The sequence below is a fragment of the Nerophis ophidion genome, linkage group LG09 (assembly GCF_033978795.1).
Source record: "Nerophis ophidion isolate RoL-2023_Sa linkage group LG09, RoL_Noph_v1.0, whole genome shotgun sequence".
NCBI lineage: Eukaryota > Metazoa > Chordata > Actinopteri > Syngnathiformes > Syngnathidae > Nerophis > Nerophis ophidion.
This window is the reverse complement of record NC_084619.1, coordinates 13,642,030-13,666,686: the sequence shown is the minus strand read 5'-3', so window position 1 is coordinate 13,666,686 and position 24,657 is coordinate 13,642,030. Positions and strand designations below refer to the sequence as shown.

Here is a 24,657-nt window from a genome sequence, read left to right as displayed (position 1 = left end):
CATCCTGAAGAGATGGTCAGAAAGAAGCTTAAAGACGATCTGTAAAATAATCTTTGCAAAATTGTAAAAAAAAAATTATGTTATCTAGACAAGGGTTCCCCCTACCTTTTTTCTACCAGGGACCGGTTTAATGCATTATTTTCACGGACCGGCTTTTCGACGTGTGGCAGATAAAAACTATAAAAAAATGAGCATTAAAAATCAGCCTTTGACTACAATCTGGCACATTCACATTTTATATGTCCATTAATGTGCATTGTCCAATGTACTATAACAAAGGAGTTGTAATATCCATCTATTAACAAACCTTTTGGTGTGTCTAGTGGGACAGGCGAAGGTTAAGTCGGAGAAAATGTGATAGTATATAAATAATTTTTGTTTCTGTGCGGCCCGATAGCAAATGCGTCACGGGCATTGGTCCCCGGACTATGTGAAAATACCATCTAAAACGTCACAAATTCAGTCAGCCGTTTTGAATATTCCGCTTCAAACACCTTTGGTAATTTCCATAGTTTTCTACGTCATTGGAGTAACGCTTCCGCACTGATGGTTTTATCAGATCAGTCATACAGAAAATGCGCGAATATAGGACAGAGATGTGTTGTTTATCATTCACACTTTCACATCCCGAGGTGGCGAAAAAGACACAAAAAGATGCTTTGCAGGAACCTTTTTTTAACCCTTCGCGAGGATTATAATTGAATTTTCGTCTCAAAGGAACGTCGGTCAACATCCCAGCGAGAGTGGAAATATTACATTGTGTTGGTTTTATTATGGTTTAAAACAGTCAGTTTGTATGTTTAGCACCGAGCAATGGTGTGGATTCTAGTGTCACAATAAAGTTGCATCTGCCGGGTAGGAGTCAGCTTTGCTTATCGTCTTTATTTTTGGGCTCAAAAATATAAGGTTCGGGATCAGAATTTTTCCTAAAGTTGCCTCTCACAAAGTCTGTTTGATTAGCATTGCTGTTGATGCGGAAGGACTCTGTGGTTCCTCAAGTAATGTCACGCAATCAGGTGACTGGCTTCCTCATTATTTCATTACATGGCTCGGGAATCTTTGTGAGATTGATACCATTTTCATATCTATTTATTCGCAAACTTTGGAATTCTTTCATTGTCATTAATCAGATATATATTCTAATAGCTTTATATAGAGACAACTTGTTTTTCCACTTGACTTAGGGCTGGGCGATATGGGCTTTATTTAATATCTCGATATTTTTAGGCCATGTCACGATACACGATATATATTTCGATATTTTGCCTTAGCCTTGAATGAACACTTGATGCATATAATCACACCAGTGTGATGATTCTATGTGTCTACAATAAAACATTCTTGTTCATACTACAGTAATATATGCTCAATTTAAACTTTCATGCAGAGAGGGAAATCACAACTAAGTCAATTGACCAAAACGGTATTTACTAAACAGTTATTAAGCAGTGGCACAAACATTCATGTCATTTCTAAACAGAAAGTGCATGATTGTCAGAGACATTTTAAAACAAGCTTTTAGCGCACTTTTGTGCATGATGTCACTAAGATGACATCAAAACAACCCTTAATTAAAGTGTACTTTTTGTAGAGAACGCCACTATCCATCCATCCATCCATCCATTTTCTACCGCTTATTCCCTTTCGGGGTCGCGGGGGGCGCTGGCGCCTATCTCAGCTACAATCGGGCGGAAGGCGGGGTACACCCTGGACAAGTCGCCACCTCATCGCAGGGCCAACACAGATAGACAGACAACATTCACACTCACATTCACACACTAGGGCCAATTTAGTGTTGCCAATCAACCTATCCCCAGGTGCATGTCTTTGGAAGTGGGAGGAAGCCGGAGTACCCGGAGGGAACCCACGCATTCACGGGGAGAACATGCAAACTCCACACAGAAAGATCCCGAGCCTGGATTTGAACCCAGGACTGCAGGACCACTACAATAGTTTAAAACAAATAAAGTGCACTTTTGTGCATGATGTCACACAAGATATTTCAATAACTGTCAAATAAAAATAAGCTATATAATAGGAAATAAAATACTTTACTGCGGACGTTATCTCCTACTATTTTTTTATACAGTGTTGATGTGGAAATGGTTGCCTCTGCATTTTGTTGGTGTGGCACCGAACGAAAAGATGTTTCAAGCACTCTTCATTCTCTAGCTGGTGACTTTTCAAATGATGCTACACATTAGCAGTATTGCTACTTTTTGTAGCAACGCTTTTGCCCCACACTTGACAAATTACGGTTGTCTGTTCGTCATATTCCCGCTTCAAGCCAAACCACCGCCAGACAAAGGACCCCCTGCTGTTTTTCTTGGGAATTATTTATTCCTTCATTTGTTACCAGATTCGCACCTTCTTTCTGTTGTATTACCACTCGCACCACAGCTAACATTACCCATGCAGCTCTCTCTCTGCTCCGCGAGGGCGTATACGTATGTGATGTATGTAAGAAAGTGCGCTTGCTGTCTGTGAGAAGTAGAGACAAGAAAGAGTGGGTAGAGGCTTTAGTGTAATGCCAGCAGCTAAAAGCAACTGCGTGAGAACGTGAAGTGAAGTGAATTGAAGTGAATTATATTTATATAGCACTTTTCTCTAATGACTCAAAGCGCTTTACATAGTGACACCCAATATCTAAGTTACATTTAAACCAGTGTGGGTGGCACTGGGAGCAGGTGGGTAAAGTGTCTTGCCCAAGGACACAACGGCAGTGACTAGGATGGCGGAAGCGGGAATCAAACCTGCAACCCTCAAATTGCTGACACGGCCACTCAACCAACTGAGCTATACCGCCCCGAATATAACGATAGTCATTTTCTATATCGCACAAAGACAAACCCGCGGTATATTGAGTATGTCGATATACCGCCAGCCCTAACTCGACTGGAACTATAAGTTAGAACTACAATATACACTACTTTGTATAAGAAATGGCAACAGCGAATGCATATGTATGTAAGAGCCAGTCTGCCCCGCAACAAGAGGATGGAGTAAAAGAAGGAACTTAGTGACTGCAAAGTTGGACTACAATGGGTAAACTTTACCATGTATAGAGATATCCGCTGATGTCTCCAATGGGACATGGGAAAATGGGAAAAACGTCACAAGTTGGGCAAATTCCAAATGGCTCTTTTGGAGGAAATATGAATAAAGGCAAGATTCCATCCATCCATCCATCCATTCTACCGCTTATTCTCAGTCAGGTCAAGCGGAAACTAGGAAACCACCATTCGGAGTAGTTAACCTTTCTTTACGGTGGCAGAGGGGTTAGTGCGTCTGCCTCACAATAATATTACAACTAAAGTGGTCAAACTGCACTTTATTTTATTGACAGTTTAGTTTAGAAACATATTCATTGTTCATTAAGATTACGTGTTTTATCACAACATCATTGTTACTTATCAGTCCCTTCTTATGCAGTAGATTTGGTTAGTACATATCTTTCTAATCAGCCTGACATAAGCCCAAAGTTTGTGTTAAATGAATAATGTTTGTCATAACAAATACTTTCTGTTCCGAAGGGCTGGAAGGTGTGTTCCGAGCGATACCCCAAAAATGTAAAGAAGGCAGCCGGGTGTAAATTGAAAAAATATATAGTTACAAAAACTTGTGCAGCAAGGAAATAGCAAAAGCAACCAGCTGAAGCATACTAGCAGAGGTTGCGGGAAACTACTAAGCAAAGATTAGGTATCAGAGAAACACCGGTGTGCAATGTTCAATGATCAAGCAGGCAGGCATATACACTATATTGCCGAAAATATTTGGCCACCCACCCAAATTATCGGAATCAGGCGTTCTAATCACCTGGACCGGCCACAGGTGTATAAAATCAAGCACTTAGGGATGGAGACTGTTTCTACAAGCATTTGTGAAAGAATGTGCCGCTGCCAGGAGTTCAGTGATTTCCAGCATGGAAATGTCATAGGATGCCACCTGTGCAACAAATCCAGTCGTGAAATTTCCTCCCTCCTAAAAATTCCAAAGTCAACTGTCGGCTTTGTCATAAGAAGACACAAAGTGGTAGGCCACGTAAATTTACAGAGGGGTCAGCGGATGCTAAAGCGCATAGTGCAAAGAGGTCGCTGACTTTCTGCACAGTCAGTTGCTACAGAAATCCAAACTTCATGTGACCTTCCAATTATCCCACGTACGCAGAGAGATTCATGGAATGGGTTTCCATGGCCGAGCAGCTGCATCTAAGCCATACATCACCAAGTTGGATGCACTGGACTCTAGTGCAGTGGAGATGCCTTCTCTGGAGTGATGAATCACACTTGTCCGTCTGGCAATCTGATGGACGAGTCTGAGTTAGGAGATTGCCAGAAGAACGGTACATTTCGGACTGCATTGTGCCGAGTGTGAAATTTGGTGGAAGAGGAATGATGGTGTGGGGTTGTTTTTCAGGAGTTGGGCTTGTGAAAGGAACTTTGAATGCTCCAGGATACCAAAACATTTTGGACAATTTCATGCTCCCACCCTTGTGGGATCAGTTTGGAGCGAGACCTGTCCTCTTCCAACATGACTGCGCACCAGTGCATAAAGCAAGGTCCATAAAGACAAGGATGACAGAGTCTGGTCTGGATGAACTTGAATAGCCTGCACAGATTCCTGACCTGAACCTGATAGAACACCTTTGGGTCGAATTAGAACGGAGACTGAGAGCCAGGCCTTCTCGACCAACATCATCAATCAATCAATGTTTATTTATATAGCCCTGAATCACAAATGTCTCAAAGGACTGTACAAACCACTACGACTAAGACATCCTCGGAAGAACCCACATAAGGGCAAGGAGAACTCACACCCAGTGGGACGCCAGTGACAATGATGACTATGAGAACCTTGGAGAGGACCTCAAATGTGGGCAACCCCCCCCCCTCTAGGGGACTGAAAGCAACGGATGTCGAGCGGGTCTAACATGATACTGTGAAAGTTCAATCCATAGTGGCTCCAACACAGCCGCGAGAGTTCAGTTGAAAGCGGATCCAAGAAAGCAGCGAGAGTCCCGTCCACAGGAAACCATCCCAAGCGGAGTCGGATCAGCATCGTAGAGATGTCCCCAACCGATACACAGGCGAGCGGTCCATCCTGGGTCCCGACTCTGGACAGCCAGTACTTCATCCGCGGTCATCGGACCGGACCCCTTCCACAAGAGAGGGGGGGACATCAGTTGGTGACAGTCACCTCACCAATGCACTTTTGGAAGAATGGTCGAAAATTCCTATAAACACACTCCGCAACCTTGTGGACAGCCTTCCCAGAAGAGTTGAAGCTGTAGTAGCTGCAAAAGGTGGACCGACATCATATTGAACCCTATGGGTTAGGAATGGGATGGCACTTCAAGTTCATATGCGAGTCAAGGCAGGTGGTGGCCAAATACTTTTGGCAATATAGTGTATATAGGAGCCTGACTGGCATCCAAGAACAAGTGTGTCCCGATTGCCAAACAGGGACTGGTGTGGTTGCAAGACACAGGAAGTGACAATACAAAATAAGAGCACCGGACAGGAACGTAAAACACCACACACACACGGGAAAAGACAACTCAAGTCCAAAACAGTCACTCGAGTGTGACAGTTTCAAATTATTGACAAGGTTGTAAACTGTAAGTATATCATATACAATTATTAAGTAAGACTAAAATCAAGAGTAAGATTAGTAATTCAGTGTTAATATTTGAGTGTAGGGGAAAAGTTGTGCCCCAAAGTCAAAAAGGTTAAGAACCTTGTTGCATGCAGTAAATATGATAATTCTGCAGGTTATAATCGTTATTTTGTGGTTCCCACAATATTTGATTTATTAGAATTATGGGAAAATAAGTCTCTGGGCATCCAACACACAACTTCTGTCTCTAAGAAAGACATTAAAGGCTTTGGTAACATACTTTTTCTATGCTTCACACGCTCCCAAGGTTTTAAATGAAGTAAGTCGACAATGTTTAACGTGTCCTTCACACACCCTCAAACATTAATCCTGTTTAAACTGATATTTGGAATAATTCAATCGTCGGTGCAGTCTCAGTAAAGTGAATAAAATACACAGGACGGACTACACTTCTATACAAATGCTAAGTGTCATTTTTCAACAATATTTGTGTTTTCTTGCTGTTTTGTTCTCTCGAAACATATTGTAAGATGGCAAAAAAAACTCTCAAATGCCAATCAAAGTCTTTTCACCACACAAATACCGTATTTTCCGCGCTATAAGCCGCCCCGTGTTATAAGCCGCACCTTCAATGAATGGCATATTTAAAAACTTTGTAAACCTATAAGCCGCACCGGGTCATAAGCCGCGCCCACGCTGCGCTAAAGGGAATGTCAAAAAAACAGTCAGATAGGTCAGTCAAACTTTAACAATACAAACCAGTGTGCGAATGTGCAATCACAACAATAGTAACACTCAAAATATTGCAGAGCAATAGCAACATCAATAACTCAACTTTGCTCGAACGTTAATGTCACAGCACACAAAATAAACATTTAAAGCTCACCTTCAGAAGTTATTCCTCATCCATAAATCCCTCAAATTTTTCTTCTTCGGTATCTGAATTAAAAAATTGGGCGAATACGGCATCCAAAAGTCATCAGAGTCAGTGTCGCTGTTGCTGTCCGGCAGTTCCATGAATCCTGCCTTCCTGGCCGGATCTTTTTTCAGCTATCTTGTTTTTACAATATGCGCGGAAAGTAGCCAGCTTTTCTTGAAAGTCTTTTGGCAGTTGCTGTGAAATAGTAGTCCGTGTGCGGATGGAGCGATTGCGTCTTTTCATGAACCGGAAACACCAAGAAGCACCACCTTTAAAATCATCCAAGTGAAGTTCGCTTGCTGGCGCTGTTGCCGTCATTGGAATAGTGATGTTACTGACACTTCTGCTTGCTGCTCTCTGCTCGAGTTTGTCCTCCAACTGTTGCCATCTTGCTTTGTTCCCTCAAACTCTGTGTTGTCTTCTTTACTTGGCGCAGGTCATCAAGTTGCTTCCTCCACCTAAGCACCATTGATTCATTTATGTTCAATTCTCTCGCTGCTGCTCTATTTCCGTGTTCTTCTGCGTGACTTATTTCCTTGAGTTTGAATTCTGCGTTGTACGCGTGTCTTTTAGTAGGAGCCATTTTGTGGTCGTCTTTCCAGAAACACACAAATGAAATGAATCGGATTAGCCGCGCGCTTCTTCTTCTACGGGGGCGGGTGATTACCTTGGCGGTTGCGTACCGTAGAAGAAGAAGCGCTTCCTCTTTCCAGGTGGGCGGGCGCTTACCTTGGCGGTTGCTTACTGTAGAAGAAGAAGCGCTTCCTCTTCTACGGGGAAAAAAGATGGCGGCTGTTTACCGTAGTTGTGAAACCTAAACTCTATGAAAATAAATATTTATATCAATACATATATAAGGCGCACCGGGTTATAAGCCGTACTGTCATCTTTTGAGAAAATTTTTGTTTTTTAGGTGCGGCTTATAGCGCGGAAAATACGGTAACATTAAGCCTTCAGAATAGGTAAAGTGACACATAATGACACTGTGGATTTTAAAGACCAATTTATATTAGATTCAAATCAAACTAGAGGGGTGTTGTATCGTGTCACATTTCCAAATGCGTCCATCAGTCATGTGCACCTCTTGCTGTAAAGCGTCATAGATTAGAGTTGGTGTCATTTTTGCAGGCTGCCAAAATGATGTGGTTCCTCAAGTAGTCATACTACAGTTGAGGGGTTGATTTTGACAGTTAACCTGTCATATTTTTGTAATAGGATGCACAAAGTCCGTACTAGGGAAGCGTTCCGTAAACCCTACCCCTATATTCTTTATCTTTGTGCACAGGTTTCCGCTGAAAACCAAGTGCAACAGTTTAACAAGCAGGTTTTGCACGCAGGTCATGCCTGTACACGTACAGCTCCTGACATATTAATTTATATTATGCCCTTGTGAATGGCATCACTTTTGAATACATCCATCCTGAGTTATTGTGACCTTTAGATAGCGCGGCAGCAGTGCTGTGCTTGTAGCAAAATTAAATTTTTGTCCGCGTCCCAAAGAAAAGCTGATATTACGGAAAGGTGTTTTGCTTAGATAAGTGCTGAGGCACGCATGTTGTGAATTAAACAGAAGCGTATAGTATAGTGTAGTGCTGTGTGACGATTGCCTCCATCGCCTTGGAAAATGTCTCCGTTTTCTTTGACACTGAGGCAATATGTGGCAGTAATTTCGAATGGTGTAAAAATTTTTTTTGAAAAAAGCATTACTTGTCTGACAGTGTCAATCAAACTTTCAGGCTATTATCTTTGTGAAAGCGGAATGCTTCATTACAGCTCTTGTATTGAATTCCATTACACTGGTGCATCCCTATATCATCCTTCCTTCTAATATCTCCATAGCTATCATTATCGAGACAGCAGGGGGCACATTGTATCATTTCAAACCTCATTTAACAGCCGTACCTTGCTCCCCATCCGAAGCCCAAATTGCTTGCCATGGAGCTGCAGAGTTGCTCCAGACATTAACGTAATGAAAACAGGCCACTCTCCTTCTAATGCCCAGCAAGCGTGTTCCCACCATCGCCGCCATGACCATCTGCTGTCCACCTCCCTGCCAGAAAAGGCCACGTCCTGTCAAAGCAGCACCTCTCAAGGTGCCTTAATTACGCTCATCAGAGGTCCGGTGAGGACGGCAGGGAGGCTTTTATTTTCTTAAGGACGATTTCATCTCCGCGTCCCCTGACGCTCAGTGACGATCTTAATGTTGGGGAAACCAGCTGAGTGTGCAGTTGTCGAGAGTTGAGTCGCAGCAGCCACACAGCTGGCACAGGAGTTATTAGCAGCTCGGCCTCAGCGGGGAAAGGGTTGTTTTGTGAGAAGGTTAATATCGTTTGGTTAGGCTTGGCTCGGACTATCGAAAGAGTTAGTGGGCGGTTGAGCACCTGTTCAGCTCTGGGGGAAGTCTCTTCATAATGAGGGCAAACAATTGAAGGTCAAATGCAGTCAGATTTTCCATACATCCATCTTCTTCCGCTTAGCCGAGGTCGGGTCGCTGGGACAGCAGCCTAAGCAGGGAAGCCCAGACTTCGTCCAGCTCTTCCCCGGGGATCCTGAGGCGATTCCAAGGCCAGTCGGGAGACATAGTCTTCCCAACATGTCCTAGGTCTTCCCCGTGGCCTCCTACCGGTCGGACGTGCCTGAAACACCACCCTAGGGAGGCGTTCGGTTGGCATCCTGACCAGATGCCCAAACCACCTCATCTGGCTCCTCTCGATGTGGAGGAGCAGCGGCTTTACTTTGAGCTCCTGGCGGATGGCAGAGCTTCTTAGCCTATCTTTAAGGGAGAGCCCCGCCACCCGACGGAGGAAACTAATTCCGGCCGCTTGTACCCGTAATCTTGTTCCTTCGGTCATGACCCAAAGCTCATGACCATAGGTGAGGATGGGAACGTAGATCGACCGGTAAATTGAGAGCTTTGCTTTCCGGCTCAGCTCCTTCTTCACCACAAGGATCGATACAACGTCCGCATGACTGAAGACGCCACACAGATCCGCCTGTCGATCTCACGATCCACTCTTCCCTCACTCGTGATCAAGACTCCCAGGTACATTAACTCCTCCACTTAGGGCAGTGTCTCTTCCCCAACCCGGAGATTGCACTTCACCCTTTTCCGGGCGAGAACCATGGTCCCGGACTTGGAGGTGCTGATTCTCATTCCGGTTGCTTCACACTCGGCTGCAAATCGATCCAGTGAGAGCTGAAGATCCTGGCCAAATAAAGCCATCGGGACCACATCTGCAAAAAGCAAAGACCTAATCCTGTGACCACCAAACCGGAACCCTTCAACGCCTTGACTGCGCCTAGAAATTCTGTCCATAAAAGTTATGAACAGAATCAGTGACAAAGGACAGCCTTGGCGGAGTCTAACCCTCACTGGAAACGTGTCCGACTTACTGCCGGCAGTCAGATTTTATGAAACCTTATTTGAACATCAATCAGTTAGGTAGACTACACCAGTGTTGTTCAACCTTTTTTAAGCCAAAGCACATTTTTTTCATTGGAATCGATTGAATGCCCTGAGATTACGTTTGTACAATGACCTGGATGAATGACAACATTCATAGACATGTTTACTCGAAGGTAAAACTGCTATACTATACAGAAAATTATCATATTTAGTATTTACAATAACTATCCTCAAAATTCAATCATTTGAACCTTTTGTATGATAATTTGTCATTTCCTATCTGGCAGCCTTGACCCCCACCAGCGGTTGGTTGGGTATCGATCATAAGGCATCGATTAGGACTGTGTAGACATTCCATTTCTCCTGGAATCATTCAACTTTATGAACGTCGATTCCTAGTTTTCATGCCAAGTCCGTCGACCGGAAGTAATAGCTGCCACAGATGCAGCTAAGCGGCTAACTGTTCATCTCCATACACCGTGGAAAGCCTCTTCTCTAAGTCAATAGTCCTCCATTGCGGCCATACTTGCCAACCCTCCCGGATTTTCAGGGAGACTCCCGAAAACCTCCCAGAAGAAATGTTCTCCCGAAAATCATCCGAAATTCAGCCGGAGCTGGAGGCCACTCCCCCTCCAGCTCCTTGCGGACCTGAGCAGGGACAGCCTGTTTTCACGTCCGCTTTCCTACTATATAAACAGCTTGCCTGCCCAATCAAGTTACAACATCTACGGATTTGAACAAAAAACTGCACACACAAGGAGACGAAGCAGAAGAACAAGGAAGTTACAGCCATGGCGACGCCGTCTGTAATAAAGTGATTCTGTGTTGTCTGTTGCCATCTCCTGGTGAATGTTGGCTATAGCGTTATGGGGTTGCTTTTTGATCAGCCAACGATTTACGTGGTGTTGCGCACCTGACGGTGTGTGAGGGAGTCTGTTCTGAAGCCCACTGTAAAGAGACATAACTTCATCACCTCGCCTGGTTATTGACTTCAACCCAATATATTACACCGAGCAAAATGAAGAAATAAATGGCAGAACAAAGGTTACTCAAATAGTGAAAGGTAAATGTTTTTTTTTTTTTTAGTAACCAGCAAGCACAGTACAGTTAGTAGAACAACTGTGTTTTTATTACTGTGTATTTGATAGGTGCCGTCTGAAAATCAACTACTTATTTTATTTATATATTAGAATAAAATAAATATATATAGCTACAATTCACTGAAAGTCAAGTATTTCATACATATATATATATATATACATATATATATATATATGTATGCAATATATACGAAATACTCGAGTTGGTGAATTGTAGATGTAAATATACTCCTCCCGTCTTAACTATGGCCCCCGCCCCAAGGACGCCTCCGCCCCACCCTCGATCATGCCCCCCACCTACACCCCCCACCTCCCGAAATCGGACGCCTTAAGGTTGGCAAGTATTATCAAGGCAAATAAACTACATTGCTTCAAAGTATTATTATCACTACAGGACAAGGTTACACACAGAGAAAAAGCAAGCAGGAGCAGGAAAGATCATCGCTAAGCTAGTTGCTAAACTACATCGAACTAACACAAGGAATAAGTGCATAGTAAAGTTCAAGAGGTGTAGATGGAAGGGCGGTACAGTGAAAAATAAGAAGCTTTTAACGGGAAAATAACAAGTAAAATAATAGAGAAAAGATAATACAGCAATAAACGTTGGCTGCTGTGCCGTTGTTTAGCAAACACCGGTAAGGGGACGACGGATCAATCCATAAATACATACTGTTGATACAGAGGTAGTATCAGTAGATATTGGGGTGTAGGGGCTACAGCTGTCGATTATTTTAATATCAACAAATATATCGATCAGTTAGTTTGATTAATAGAGTAATGGGATAAAACACTTTATAGCGTGAATGCATATTTAAAGTTAAAGCCATTCCATGCGGTCCGGATTTTATCGATTTTTGTTAGTCACTCCTTAAAAAATTAATCAGAAACAGAATATAAACTGAATATTTTTTCCAATCCTTGCAACCCTACTAGAGTGATTATAATGATGTGGGTAATTTCTGAAATTGTCTTCTTCTTGTTGTGTTTGTCATTGTTTACAAACTCACGAAATAATTTCCTGGACACAGGACGACTTTGAAGGTAAAAACCAAAGGCTTTCAATAAAAAATTAGATAGTAAATAAATAAATAAATGGGTTGTACTTGTATAGCGCTTTTCTACCTTCAAGGTACTCAAAGCGCTTTGACACTACTTCCACATTTACCCATTCACACACACATTCACACACTGATGGAGGGAGCTGCCATGCAAGGCGCCAACCAGCACCCATCAGGAGCAAGGGTGAAGTGTCTTGCTCAGGACACAACGGACGTGACGAGGTTGGTTCTAGGTGGGATTTGAACCAGTGTAGTAATGTTTGCTTTTGTTGAGTTATTGTGTGTTATTTACTTTTTTTTGTTTAAAATAATGTAAACAAATATAAAAAACTATTTCACATATAGTGTTGACATTGTTACACTACCAATTACTTTCGCTAAGAATTAATATAAAAATCGCAGTTAATGCATGTGATTGGTTTTGCTGATATCACGCGTGCATGATTGGTATTAGAATCGGCAGAACAAATCACTGATCTAAATACCCGTATTTTGAACACATTAACAAGAGAATATGAGCAATTGTTTTTGACTGAGATTTCCAAAAATAAAGTGAAACCTTTTTGAAATGTACTACTGTGGAAAGAAAATTCATAACATTCATATTCAAGTTCAAATGAATCATACCGCTTAAAAATAACCCTTGAAAAATTCATAGTCGATTTTTGACCCTGCCCCTTAAAAGAATCCGAATCGAGAATCGTTAGGAACTGGAATCGAAACAAGTAATTAAAATCGTGCTCAACCCATACCGGCCTCACCCAAACCACAACAGAACCCTCACCCTAACCAACGAGTTACAACCTACTACTGCCTCCAGCGCCACCTGCTGACACTAGTAATGCACTGCCCCATTTGTCCCCCTAATGCAAAATTGCTGCTGTTTAAGGGATTATTACAGTTCAGTTCAGCAGGAAACATTTCTCCATCTGAAAACAAGCTGGTGCAACGTTAGAAAGAACCCTTAGGCTTGAATCTGATCGTTTGTCATCTGGATAGTACTGCTTAATTTCCACAGGGAGGAAACTCATTATTTCTGACTTTATCTCAACACATGACCTCTGGAATAGTCTAAGGGATGTTATTGGTTTCAGCCCATGTTCCTCACCTTTCTCCTCTTTGCGGGGCAAAGACGAGATACATGACCAACGAGGGCACAGTTCAAGCCAAAGATAGGAGCATTATGTTATGCTGGACCACTAATGAAAGTCCTGTTCACCTTTAATATGTTACACAAAAAGCACAATTATATTGATTTATTACTGGCTACATTACAGGTTTTTTTCCTCCTTATGACGGATGGTCAATGGAATCCGAGATTGTATTGATAAAAGATGACTAATAGCCGGCAAACACCTTTGGCGGTTAACCGTTTTTGCCAAATGGATCACATTTCGTTTCCTTTAGGATAGTTTCCAGCCCATGAAAAATACCAGAATACTTTATTTGTCCCCGAGTGTAAATCATCCGTTCATGTCACCGTTCTGATTTTTTTGCTCTTGTGACTACAATGTTCTTTTCCCTCCTCTCACTTCTGTCGCAGTTTAATTTTGTTGGAAAGCTGCTGGGGCCTCGGGGAAATTCCATGAAAAGGCTACAAGAGGAAACAGGAGTGAAGATGTCCATCCTCGGAAAAGGGTCCATGAGGGATAAAGACAAGGTAAAATCAATCGATTTGTGCAGAAATATGCTGTATGCCGTTTTTTAGCTCATCAAATAGATCAGTGGTTCTCAAATGGGGGTACTTGAAGGTATGCCGAGGGGTACGTGAGATTTTAAAAAAATATTCTACAAATAGGACCAATTCAAAAATCCTTATTTTATTGAATATTACTTCAACAAAATATGAATGTGAGTTCATAAACTCTGAAAAAAAATTCAACAATGCAATATTCCATGTTGACAGCTAGATTTTATAAATAAATGATAAATGGGTTGTACTTGTATAGCGCTTTTCTACCTTCAAGGTACTCAAAGCGCTTTGACACTACTTCCACATTTACCTATTCACACACACATTCACACACTGATGGAGGGAGCTGCCATGCAAGGCGCCAACCAGCACCCATCAGGAGCAAGGGTGAAGTGTCTTGCTCAGGACACAACGGACGTGACGAGGTTGGTACTAGGTAGGAATTGAACCAGGGACGCTCGGGTTGCGCACGGCCACTCTCCCACTGCGCCACGCCGTCCCTATGTGGACATCTTCCATAAATATTGAAATGTTTAGAATGAAGTTGATGAATCCAGATGGATCTCTATTACAATCCCCAAAGAGGGCACTTTAAGTTGATGTTTACTTCTATGTGTAGAAATCTTTATTTATAATTGAATCACTTGTTTATTTTTCAACAAGTTTGTTGTTATTTTTATATTTTTTTTTCTAAACAGTTCAAAAAAGACCACTACAAATGAGCAATATTTTGCACTGCTATACAATTTAATAAATCAGAAACTGATGACATAGTGCTGTATTTTACTTCTTTATCTCTTTTTCTCAACCAAAAATGCTTTGCTCTGATTAGGGGGTGCTTGAATTAAAAAAATGTTCACAGGGGGTACATCACTGAAAAAAAGGTTGACAACCACTGAAATAGATGGATATAGGAACAAAGACTTTCAGCCAACAACATAATAGAGATGATTAGCTTTAATTAGACTAACATACAGTACGTACCGGAAGACATGTATACTTTTAAAGCACATTGTGTAATTGTCATGTGTGAGTGCAACATAATGAAGCACTTTGCCTCAGTCATTTATCGTGCTGACATGCCATCCCTGGAGCTAAACTTAGCAGAGCGTGCATGCTTGTTCATAGCAGGTCTCAGTGTCGTCCTATAGGGTTACATTGCTCTTAATGTGGAAGACAACATTCTAACAGAAGGCATCATTGGTCTAAGTCAGGTCTAAGTCATTTTTTTCCGCATACAGAAACATATAAGGATAGGGCACCACTTTGATACATTCTGTAATTAAAGATACTAAAAGAATGCAATGGAGATAAATCACATGCTAAAAACTATCTGAACAAACCAGCCACATCTTAGCTTTCTGTTAACAAAGCAATATAGAATAAAATCTCATCTAATCTAATCTAGTCCAAGATAAATACATATATATATATAGTTGTTTTTTTTTGGTCAGAAGGAACCAGAAATAACAAAGCATGAATGGTTTAAGGCAGGGGTAGGGAACCTACGGCTCTAGAGCCAGATGTGGCTCTTTTGATGACTGCATCTGGCTCTCAGATAAATCTTAACTGACATTACTTAACACGATAAGTAATGAATAATTCTGCTGGTAATCACAGTGTTAAAAATAACGTTCAAAATGTGACACTTAGCTGGCATCGTGGCGTGGTTTGCGTTCTCCCGTGGGTGCAGCGAAGATGGAACACAGCGTGAAGGTAAGAACAATAATTTATTAATACTATAAAACAAACTAAAAACAAAGACACTTGCACAAAGGCACTAACAAAAACCAACAGAACTAGCATATGAGCAAGATAGAACAAAGGGAACAAAAGGCGCTAGCGTGTAAGCTAGGGACAAACAAACAAAATAGCATGGAAGCTAATAGAGTACGAAAGGTAGTTACCACAATTCGGGAAGAGCGATGTCGCTTGTTGCATGAAGCAAATAAGAGTCCGAGGACGAAAGGCAAACAAAGGCGGTCTTAAATAGAAGGCATAATCAACAATCAGGTGCGCCACGACAAACAAAAGACAGGTGACACTAATGAGTTACTAAGACAACAGAAACAAAAGAGGAAGTGCCACCGGGAACTAAAGACGCCAAATATCAAACAGGCAGTGATAACAAAACAGAAACAAACACAAAACATGACATGATCCAAGTCTTGGATCGTGACACAAAATATAAAACATTCTCATGCATTTTAATCCATCCATCCGTTTTCTACCGCTCCTGTTCAACGAATATTTTATTTATTTTTGGTTCTGCTTCAAAATACAATTGTTATTAAAAAAGAATGAGAGACTCTTTATACTCTAAAAATGTTGGTCTTACTTAAGAATGCACGCATTTAGTTGTATTCAGTGTTAAAAAATATTATATGGCTCTCACAGAAATACATTTTTAAATATTTGGATTTCATGGCTCTCAGTCAAAAAGGTTCCCGACCCCTGACTCAGGGATATGCTAAACAGCCAAGAGCGTAACTGTATCAACTATCAAGTCTGTTGCTGTCTCTCTGTTAATTCTCTACATGAAGTGAGTAGATGAGTGCTGCACAGAACAAAGAAATTGTCGGTAAGACAGGAGTGGTCACCTCAAAAATATGGCAGTTTTTTTGATATTTTCAAAACGGACCGCATTCCTTTGCCGAGCTCATCTGTTCTTTTCAACCCTTGTCCGTTCCCTACTTGGATGTGCGGAAACAGGTAGGAACTAAAGTGCAGCATTGTACACTCAAGTCGATAGAGTGCAGTCCCATATAATGCAACGTTCTACATAACGAGGTCGTGGTGTAGAAAATTAGTTTTTGGCCATGTTATTCCACCTGAGTTAATCGTGTTGTTTTTCACCAAATTATCGCATATTAACAAACTTTGTATATCTTTATTTATGTATACATATATACATATATATATATATATATATATATATATATATATATATACACACATATATATACATATATATACACATACATATATATATATATATATATATATATATATATATATACACATATATATACATACATATACACATACATATATATATACATATATGTCTTGATTGGATTATTCAGAGAATAGTGCTCGATACCGTGGTAGAGCGCAATATGTAGGTGTGGGAAAAATCACAAGACTACTTCATCTCTACAGAACTGTTTCATGAGGGGTTCCCTCAATCATCTCCTGATGATTGAGGGAACCCCTCATGAAACAGTTCTGTAGAGATGAAGTAGTCTTGTGATTTTTCCCACACCTACATATATACATATATATACATATATATATACACATATATATAATATATATATATACACACATATATATAATATATATATATACACATATATATACACACATATACATACACATATATATAAATACATATATATATATATATACACACACATATATATATATACATACATATATACACACATATATATATACATACATATATACATACATATATACACACATATATCTATCTATCTAACATTTCCTTTCCTTTCTGCCTTGATAGCTGAGGAGATTATGATCCAAGAAGGTTACATTTGAAATAAAAATGTAAACAATTAATATATCATACTTTTCCGCCTAGTCCATATTTTCCATCAATAATTATTGATACCAACCAACATAAAACCCTTACATTGTGATAAGGTTCTCAGCCATATTGCCCAGCACTATTTTGTAGGTAGAATAATTCAGTTAAAACTGTCAATTAACCTTTGTGAGTGTTCTGAACTCCTATTTCCATGATGGGGCTGTACTGAACTCAGTAATTCTGCCTGATAGCTACGGACTTGTACTTCTCTAAACAGCAAACGAGCTGGAACTGAATTAACAGCACATCAGTCTTAATGCCCATGATAATATGATAATAAAACCTAACTTTGAAGTATCTATTTGTATTGTTGATATTAGTGCATATCGTACTTGTTCTTGTTTTGAAGGCGTAATGGGTTCTCCTTTACTAACAAACAAACAAACAAAAATAACCACCAGGCTTATTTCACATGCGGGAATTGTCATATTCCCCGATAAGAGTCTATTGGTTATTTTGTTTTCTTTATTGCTTTGTTTACTTCCTTTGGTTTCAGTTGAACTTAAGGAATTTTAGTGCTGACCTGTGGTTTCTGCTTGTTTGCTTGAGCTTAACAAAAGGCCTTTAATATTTAATTGGTAAGAGAATAGATGGAATGTAATTGCATCCCAGCAGGAGATGCACTGGATTTTATCATCCATCTACTGCATCTAAGGTGATTTGTTTTGTCTGCGCAAAGAATACAAGTCACCGATTTATTTGGGTCACGTTCAAACACCACTCAAAAGATAAGTTTAAGTTGAATCAACCCTACAGGATTGTTGGCAACTTGTTTATTTTATTGAACAATTTTATGTGATTAACATATAGGGCAGTGGTTCTCAACCTATTTTCTTTGATGTACCCATACTGGCCAACCTTGAGACGTCCGATTTTGGGAGGTGGGGGGTGGGGCGTGGTTAAGAGTCAATTATTTCATATATATATATATATATATATATATATATATATATATATATATATATATATATATATATATATATATATATATATATATATATATATATATATATATATATACTTGACTTTCAGTGAATTCTAGCTATACATATATATTTTTTGTATTTATATATATGTATATATAAATAAAAGAAATACTTGAATTTCAGTGTTCATTTATTTACACATATACACACACATTACAGTTAAGGGTTGAATTGTCCATCCTTGTTCTATTCACTATTTTTCTAACCATATGCATGTACAGTAGATGGCAGTATTGTCCTGTTTAAGAGTGTCACAACATTGCTGTTTACGGCAGACGAACTGCTTTACGGTAGACGAAGACGTGACTACTGTTGTTGTGCGTTGTTACCGCGCTGGGAGGACATTAGATTAGATTAGATTAGATAGTACTGTATTCATTCCTTCAGGAGAGTTCCTTCAGGAAAATTAAAATTTTCAGCACAATCCCATTCAAGATCAGACAAACATTTCAGGGAGACAGAACAGGATCGCTGATGGGTCTGCCGGCTTCCAGCGCCCCTTACAAAAAAGATGAGATACAGGTAAACAAGGGGGTGGGGGAATAGAATATTAAAATAAAATAAAAAAAATCGGTCTAAGCCTAGGCCCTGGAAAGGGGGTCCAAACTGAGGTCAAGGGAAAAAAAAAAACAACAACTCATAGCCATAGTACACATCCCTCCCACATGTGTGTAAGAGGGAAACATCAAACATCAAAGAACACAAAGGACATTAAAGACATTAAAGTAGCGGAGCTGATGCAACCAGACACTTCTACATACAGCTATGAATAAAAAGTAAAATAAACATATACACTGTGGTGGTCTCTGCGGTGTTCCACGCCATCGTCCGCTGGGGTAGAGGGAGCATGGCCAGAGACAGGAGCAGACCCAACAAAGCAACCAAGAGCGCCGACTCCACTCTCGGCCGCCAACCAACTCTCAGCCAGTGTCCAGTCCGCATGGATGAGCGAAGATACGTCCAAGGAGACTGAGGTGTAAGACACCTGCTCACCCAGCCAAGACACCGCAAAGCCTCTCCGTCCCGGCGCTCAGTGCCAGCTGCGGAGCCCTGTCCCCTCATCCGCATCTTCTCCAGTCCCTCCAAACCGACTCCGGTCTGGCAGAGACCCAGCAGCTGGTCTCCATGGCCAAAAGGCTCCCGGGAGGTAGATCCAGAAGTCCACAAAAAAGCACCACAGAGGTCATGAAAGTGCCACCCCTTGTCATACAGTTCCAAAGAGTCCCGGACCAAAAGGCAAAAAAAAAAAAAAAAAATTAAAAAATACTGTAATAACACATGAAAACAAGAGGGAAACACAAAAGGATGACACAAGAGCACAGAGCTCCTGCCAAAAGCAGCCACTACAGCAGCGCCATCTTGGAATAAAAAAAAAAAAATTAATGAAACTGCCTAACAATAAACCCACATAAGAAACCAAGAACTTGCCCTCGATCATTCTACAGTTATAAAGTCATTGGGCAGGCATGCTGCTTATATTGTGGGAAAGCAGACGTGAAAACAGGCTGTCCTCACTCAGGTCCGCATGGAGCTGGAGGGTGCGTGGCCTCCAGCTCCGCCTGAATTTCGAGAGATTCCCGGGAGAAAATTTGTCACGGGAGGTTTTCGGGAGAGGCGCTGAATTTCGGGAGACTCCCGATTTTCCGGGAGGGTTGGCAAATATGGATGTACCCCCTGTGAATATTTTTTTATTCAAGTAATACTAGAAAAATAAGACACTAATTGCACGGTGACGGATATTTCACATAAATAAAAATGTATTCAACACTTAATTTAAGCGAAAAAACATGTAGAATATGCTTTTAAAAATGTTTTTTTTTTATATGATGTAGTGAAGCCGCAATATTTGAAGCGCAAGCGACGACTGTACGCACAGCTGTGAGGAGGAGAATGTTAAGTTTGTACTCTTGACATCAAACTTTAAATACAAACTTTAATATTAACGCGGATTTGGAGAACACTCCAACACACTTTTAAAGGCCTACTGAAACCCACTACTACCAACCACGCAGTCTGATAGTTTATATATCAATGATGAAATGTTAACATTGCAACACATGCCAATACGGCCGGGTTAGTTTACTAAATTGCAATTTTAAATTTTGCGCCGAAGTATCCTGCTGAAACGTCGCGGTATGATGACGCATTGTAGAGGACATTTTGTTCCAGCACCGTTCCCAGCTATAAGTCGTCTGTTTTCATCGGATAATTCCACAGAATCCTGGACATCTGTGTTGCTGAATCTTTTGCAATTTTTTCAATGAATAATGGAGACGTCAAAGAAGAAAGCTGTAGGTGGGAAGCGGTGTATTGCGGCCGCTTTTAGCAACACAAACACAGCCGGTGTTTCATTGTTTACATTCCCGAAAGATGACAGTGAAGCTTTGCTATGGAACAGAGCGGTCAAGCGAACATGGTTGGATTGGACCACACACACAAAGTACAGTGTATTATGCAGTGATCATTTCGAAAGATCGTGTTTCGAAGTGGGTCCCTTGCGAAGGGCAGAGATGGGCATCGCCACCACCCGTCGACTGCTGCTGAAGAAAGGTGCGGGGGTCGACATTCAGGTTGTACATGTACAACCATATAATCTCACTAAAACAATAGTAACACAATAAGCAGATAAGGGATTTTCCAGAATTATCCTAGTAAATTTGTCTAATAACATCTGAATCGCTCCCACTGTATAGTCTTTTTATTTATTTTTTTTCTAGTCCTTCACTCTCACTTTCCTCATGCACAAATCTTTCACTCTCGCTCAAATTAATGGGGAAATCGTCGCTTTCTCGGTCCAAATCGCTCTCGCTGCTGGTGGCCATGATTGTAAACAATGTTCAGATGTGAGGAGCTCCACAACCCGTGACGTCACCCGCATATCGTCTGCTACTTGCGGTACAGGCAAGGCTTTTTTATCGGCACCAAAAGTTGCGAACTTTATCGTCGATGTTCTCTACTAAATCTTTTCAGCAAAAATATGGCAATATCGCAAAATTATCAAGTATGACACATAGAATGGACCTGCTATCGCTATTTAAATAAGAAAATCTCAGTAAGCCTTTAAGAAAAAATGTTGAAATGTAAAGTTTTGTCAGAGCCTTATAAAGTAGGTATTGTTTTAGTATCACGTTCAAAGTTTCATCTCCAACTTGGAAACAAAGAATTGTGTTTAATCTCGGAGGCCTTGGCGAAGAAGTCTGCCAGTTTTTCAAGGATGTTTTTTGAACGAGTCGACTACAAAGAACGACCCTCAAATAGTAAGGTCTTCACTCCCCGAGGTCGTTCGCCCCTAGCATTGTCAGCGTCACTCTCCGAAGCGCCTCGGCCAATATTAAATATTGTTTTTCTCAGCTAATTACCTAAAAACTACTTAATTAAAGAGTCTTGACAGCCTGTGTAGCACAGAGGAAACCTAATACACGTTACCATAATACCGTAGAGCAAGATTTGTGTGTGCGATATTGATTTTTTTCCACACCCTGACATCCTTTTCAGGATGAGCTGACACATAAAAGGTTGTGTTTGAAAGGCCGACATAAAGGCAAAGTCGGTGAGGTACGCTTGTCTCAACCATCTCAATTCAGCTCTGACCCACTTGGGTCAGCTCGGCAGTAGGGTGACATCTGAGCTGGGAAGGTACATCAATATTACACCTTGTGTTTCTGGATCAGTCGGGTTAACACCGCACTCAGTCAAAGAGAGGCCGCGTCACATCTCCTGGACTTTCCACACGACAGAACAAGTGTAATGAGAAATGTGTCGCTGGCTTACCAACTACACACAGGCACAGTAATAATACAACATCTTAGGTTCTTTATAAGGCAGAGATAACCAAAAGAACTCTGTTTTCATACGGCATGAGGGAAGTCTTGTCTTGGGGGTTTTTTTTGTCTTGTGATTTGCATGTTTATTTTGAAAATCAACTCCTCTTGTTTCAGATAACCGGCCCTTCCTCTTGTGCCACCAGTCTGATGTCATCCTTGACCCTTGATTGTTTCCACCTGTTTCCCATTACCCTCATGTTTCATATAAGCCCATGCCTCCCCTTGTTCTGTGCCAAATTGTCTCGAGCTTTCGTGCCTGTCTAGCGTCCATGTTCATGTTCATGTCCATGCCTTGCCTCGTCCCACGTCTACTTCAATCAATGTTTACTTAGCCCTGAATCACTAGTGTCTCAAAGGGCTGCACAAACCACTACGACATCCTCGGTAGGCCCACATAAGGGCAAGGAAAACTCACACCCAGTGGGACGTCAGTGACAATGATGACTATGAGAACCTTGGAGAGGACGAAAGCAATGGATGTCGAGCGGGTCTAACATGATACTGTGAAAGTTCAATCCATAATGGATCTAACACAGCCGCGAGAGTCCAGTCCAAAGCGGATCCAACACAGCAGCGAGAGTCCCGTTCACAGCGGAGCCAGCAGGAAACCATCCCAAGCGGAGGCGGATCAGCAGCGCGGGGATGTCCCCAGCCGATACACAGGCAAGCGGTCCATCCTGGGTCCCGTCTCTGGACGAGCGGTTCATCCTGGGTCCCGACTCTGGACAGACAGTAAGTCATCCATGGCTACCGGATCGGACCGGACCCCCTCTACAAGGGAGAGTGGGACATAGGAGAAAAAGAAAAGAAACGGCAGATCAACTGGTCTAAAAAGGGAGTCTATTTAAAGGCTAGAGTATACAAATGAGTTTTAAGGTGAGACTTAAATGCTTCTACTGAGGTGTCATCTCGAACTGTTACCGGGAGGGCATTCCAGAGTACTGGAGCCAGAAATGAAAACGCTCTATAGCCCGCAGACTATTTTTGGGGTTTGGGAATCACTAATAAGCCGGAGTCCTTTGAACGCAGATTTCTTGCCGGGACATATGGTACAATACAATCGGCAAGATAGGATGGAGCTAGACCGTGTAGTATTTTATACGTAAGTAGTAAAACCTTAAAGTCACATCTTAAGTGCACAGGAAGCCAGTGCAGGTGAGCCAGTACAGGCGTAATGTGATCAAACTTTCTTGTTCTTGTCAAAAGTCTAGCAGCCGCATTTTGTACCAACTGTAATCTTTTAATGCTAGACATGCTTGGATCTAGAATTCCCACGCTGTAATTTTGAGTTTAACTTTTTCTCCTCCTCAGAGCGACTTTTGTTATCTAGCCTTTGTTCAACTGAAGTGGTGAGTTATGATTTTTTCCTAAATATCTTTCCTTCCTCAAAGTTTTTGAGGGATTTTTCGTTTACCTTTATTAGACCAAGATTAGAGTAGAATTTTTATAGTCATTGTTTTCTTCCTCCTGTTTGAGCGGTTTATGTTAGGTTTTCATAGCAGATACGGCGCTAATTAAAGTTAGTCTTTATTTTGGTATTTTCCTCCTTTTTAGGAATGATTTTCGGTTGTTCCCTTTTTGGAACCTTTTTCGCTGAATGATTTTTGTTACTTATAGATTTTGTATACTCTGGCTCTGGAGGTTTAAGAGTTGTCAAAATAAAAGCTTTACTAAGAATCTCATCTCTGCATCTGAGTCCATTCCCTAGTCCAAGCCTGACACGGCACACTTTTCGTAGGAATTGGTATTCACTGAAAATGTTTGCGTGAAGTCTGCCCTGGTTTTCGTCTATTGTCTCTGGTATGGCACGGCAAATATTGCGCCTAAGAAACCTGTGTTTTCCTACAAATCAGTCCCAGGACTCAAGTGTCCAAACAACCCTGGTGCCTCAGTCTTGTCACCATATATAATACACAGCGTGAGTCCAATTGTCTTTGTTACGAACATGCTTCTATTAGCCTGGTCTAAACTCCCCCACCCCAGCTCCGTGGCCTCCTTTGACATCATCTCTGGTTGGTCATGCAGTCATTTGCAAACTAACACACCACAAGTCTCTGTGCTTTTTTTTATTAAATACGGCTACAAAATAACCCACCTTGGGGACAAAGAAAGTATAGTAAGTGGGGCCAAAGAAAGTATAGCAAGTGTCAGCACTTAGATCAAGGAGTTGAGAACATTATCGAATTGAGGAAATAACTCCGATTCAGATCTCGCGATCCGCTGCACGGGTCGTTTGTTGTTTGGATTTTTGAGTTTGTTTTGAGCACTTCCTTGTTTTGTATTCATCACCACGGCTACTTCATTTTTTTCACCTGCACTGGCGCCTGACGCACACCTGTTTTGGATTGTTATGTTAGTATTTAAGCCCGCCTGCTACCTAAGTTCAATCTGGATGTTCTGTTTGCACTATGCAACAGTTGCGTTAGTATTTCTCTTTTG

The 24,657-nt window shown here is 41.2% G+C and overlaps 1 protein-coding gene across 4 annotated transcripts in view; it reads left to right on the top strand.

Annotated features, from left to right (window-relative positions):
- khdrbs2 (KH domain containing, RNA binding, signal transduction associated 2) overlaps nucleotides 1-24,657 on the top strand; it is a 184,414-nt gene that overhangs the window by 66,893 nt on the left and 92,864 nt on the right. For all 4 annotated transcript variants that reach the window (XM_061910378.1, XM_061910374.1, XM_061910376.1 and 1 more), the window contains exon 3: nucleotides 13,643-13,759. In XM_061910378.1, the coding sequence (XP_061766362.1) occupies nucleotides 13,643-13,759 (117 nt within the window). The remainder of the gene's footprint in view (nucleotides 1-13,642; nucleotides 13,760-24,657) is intronic.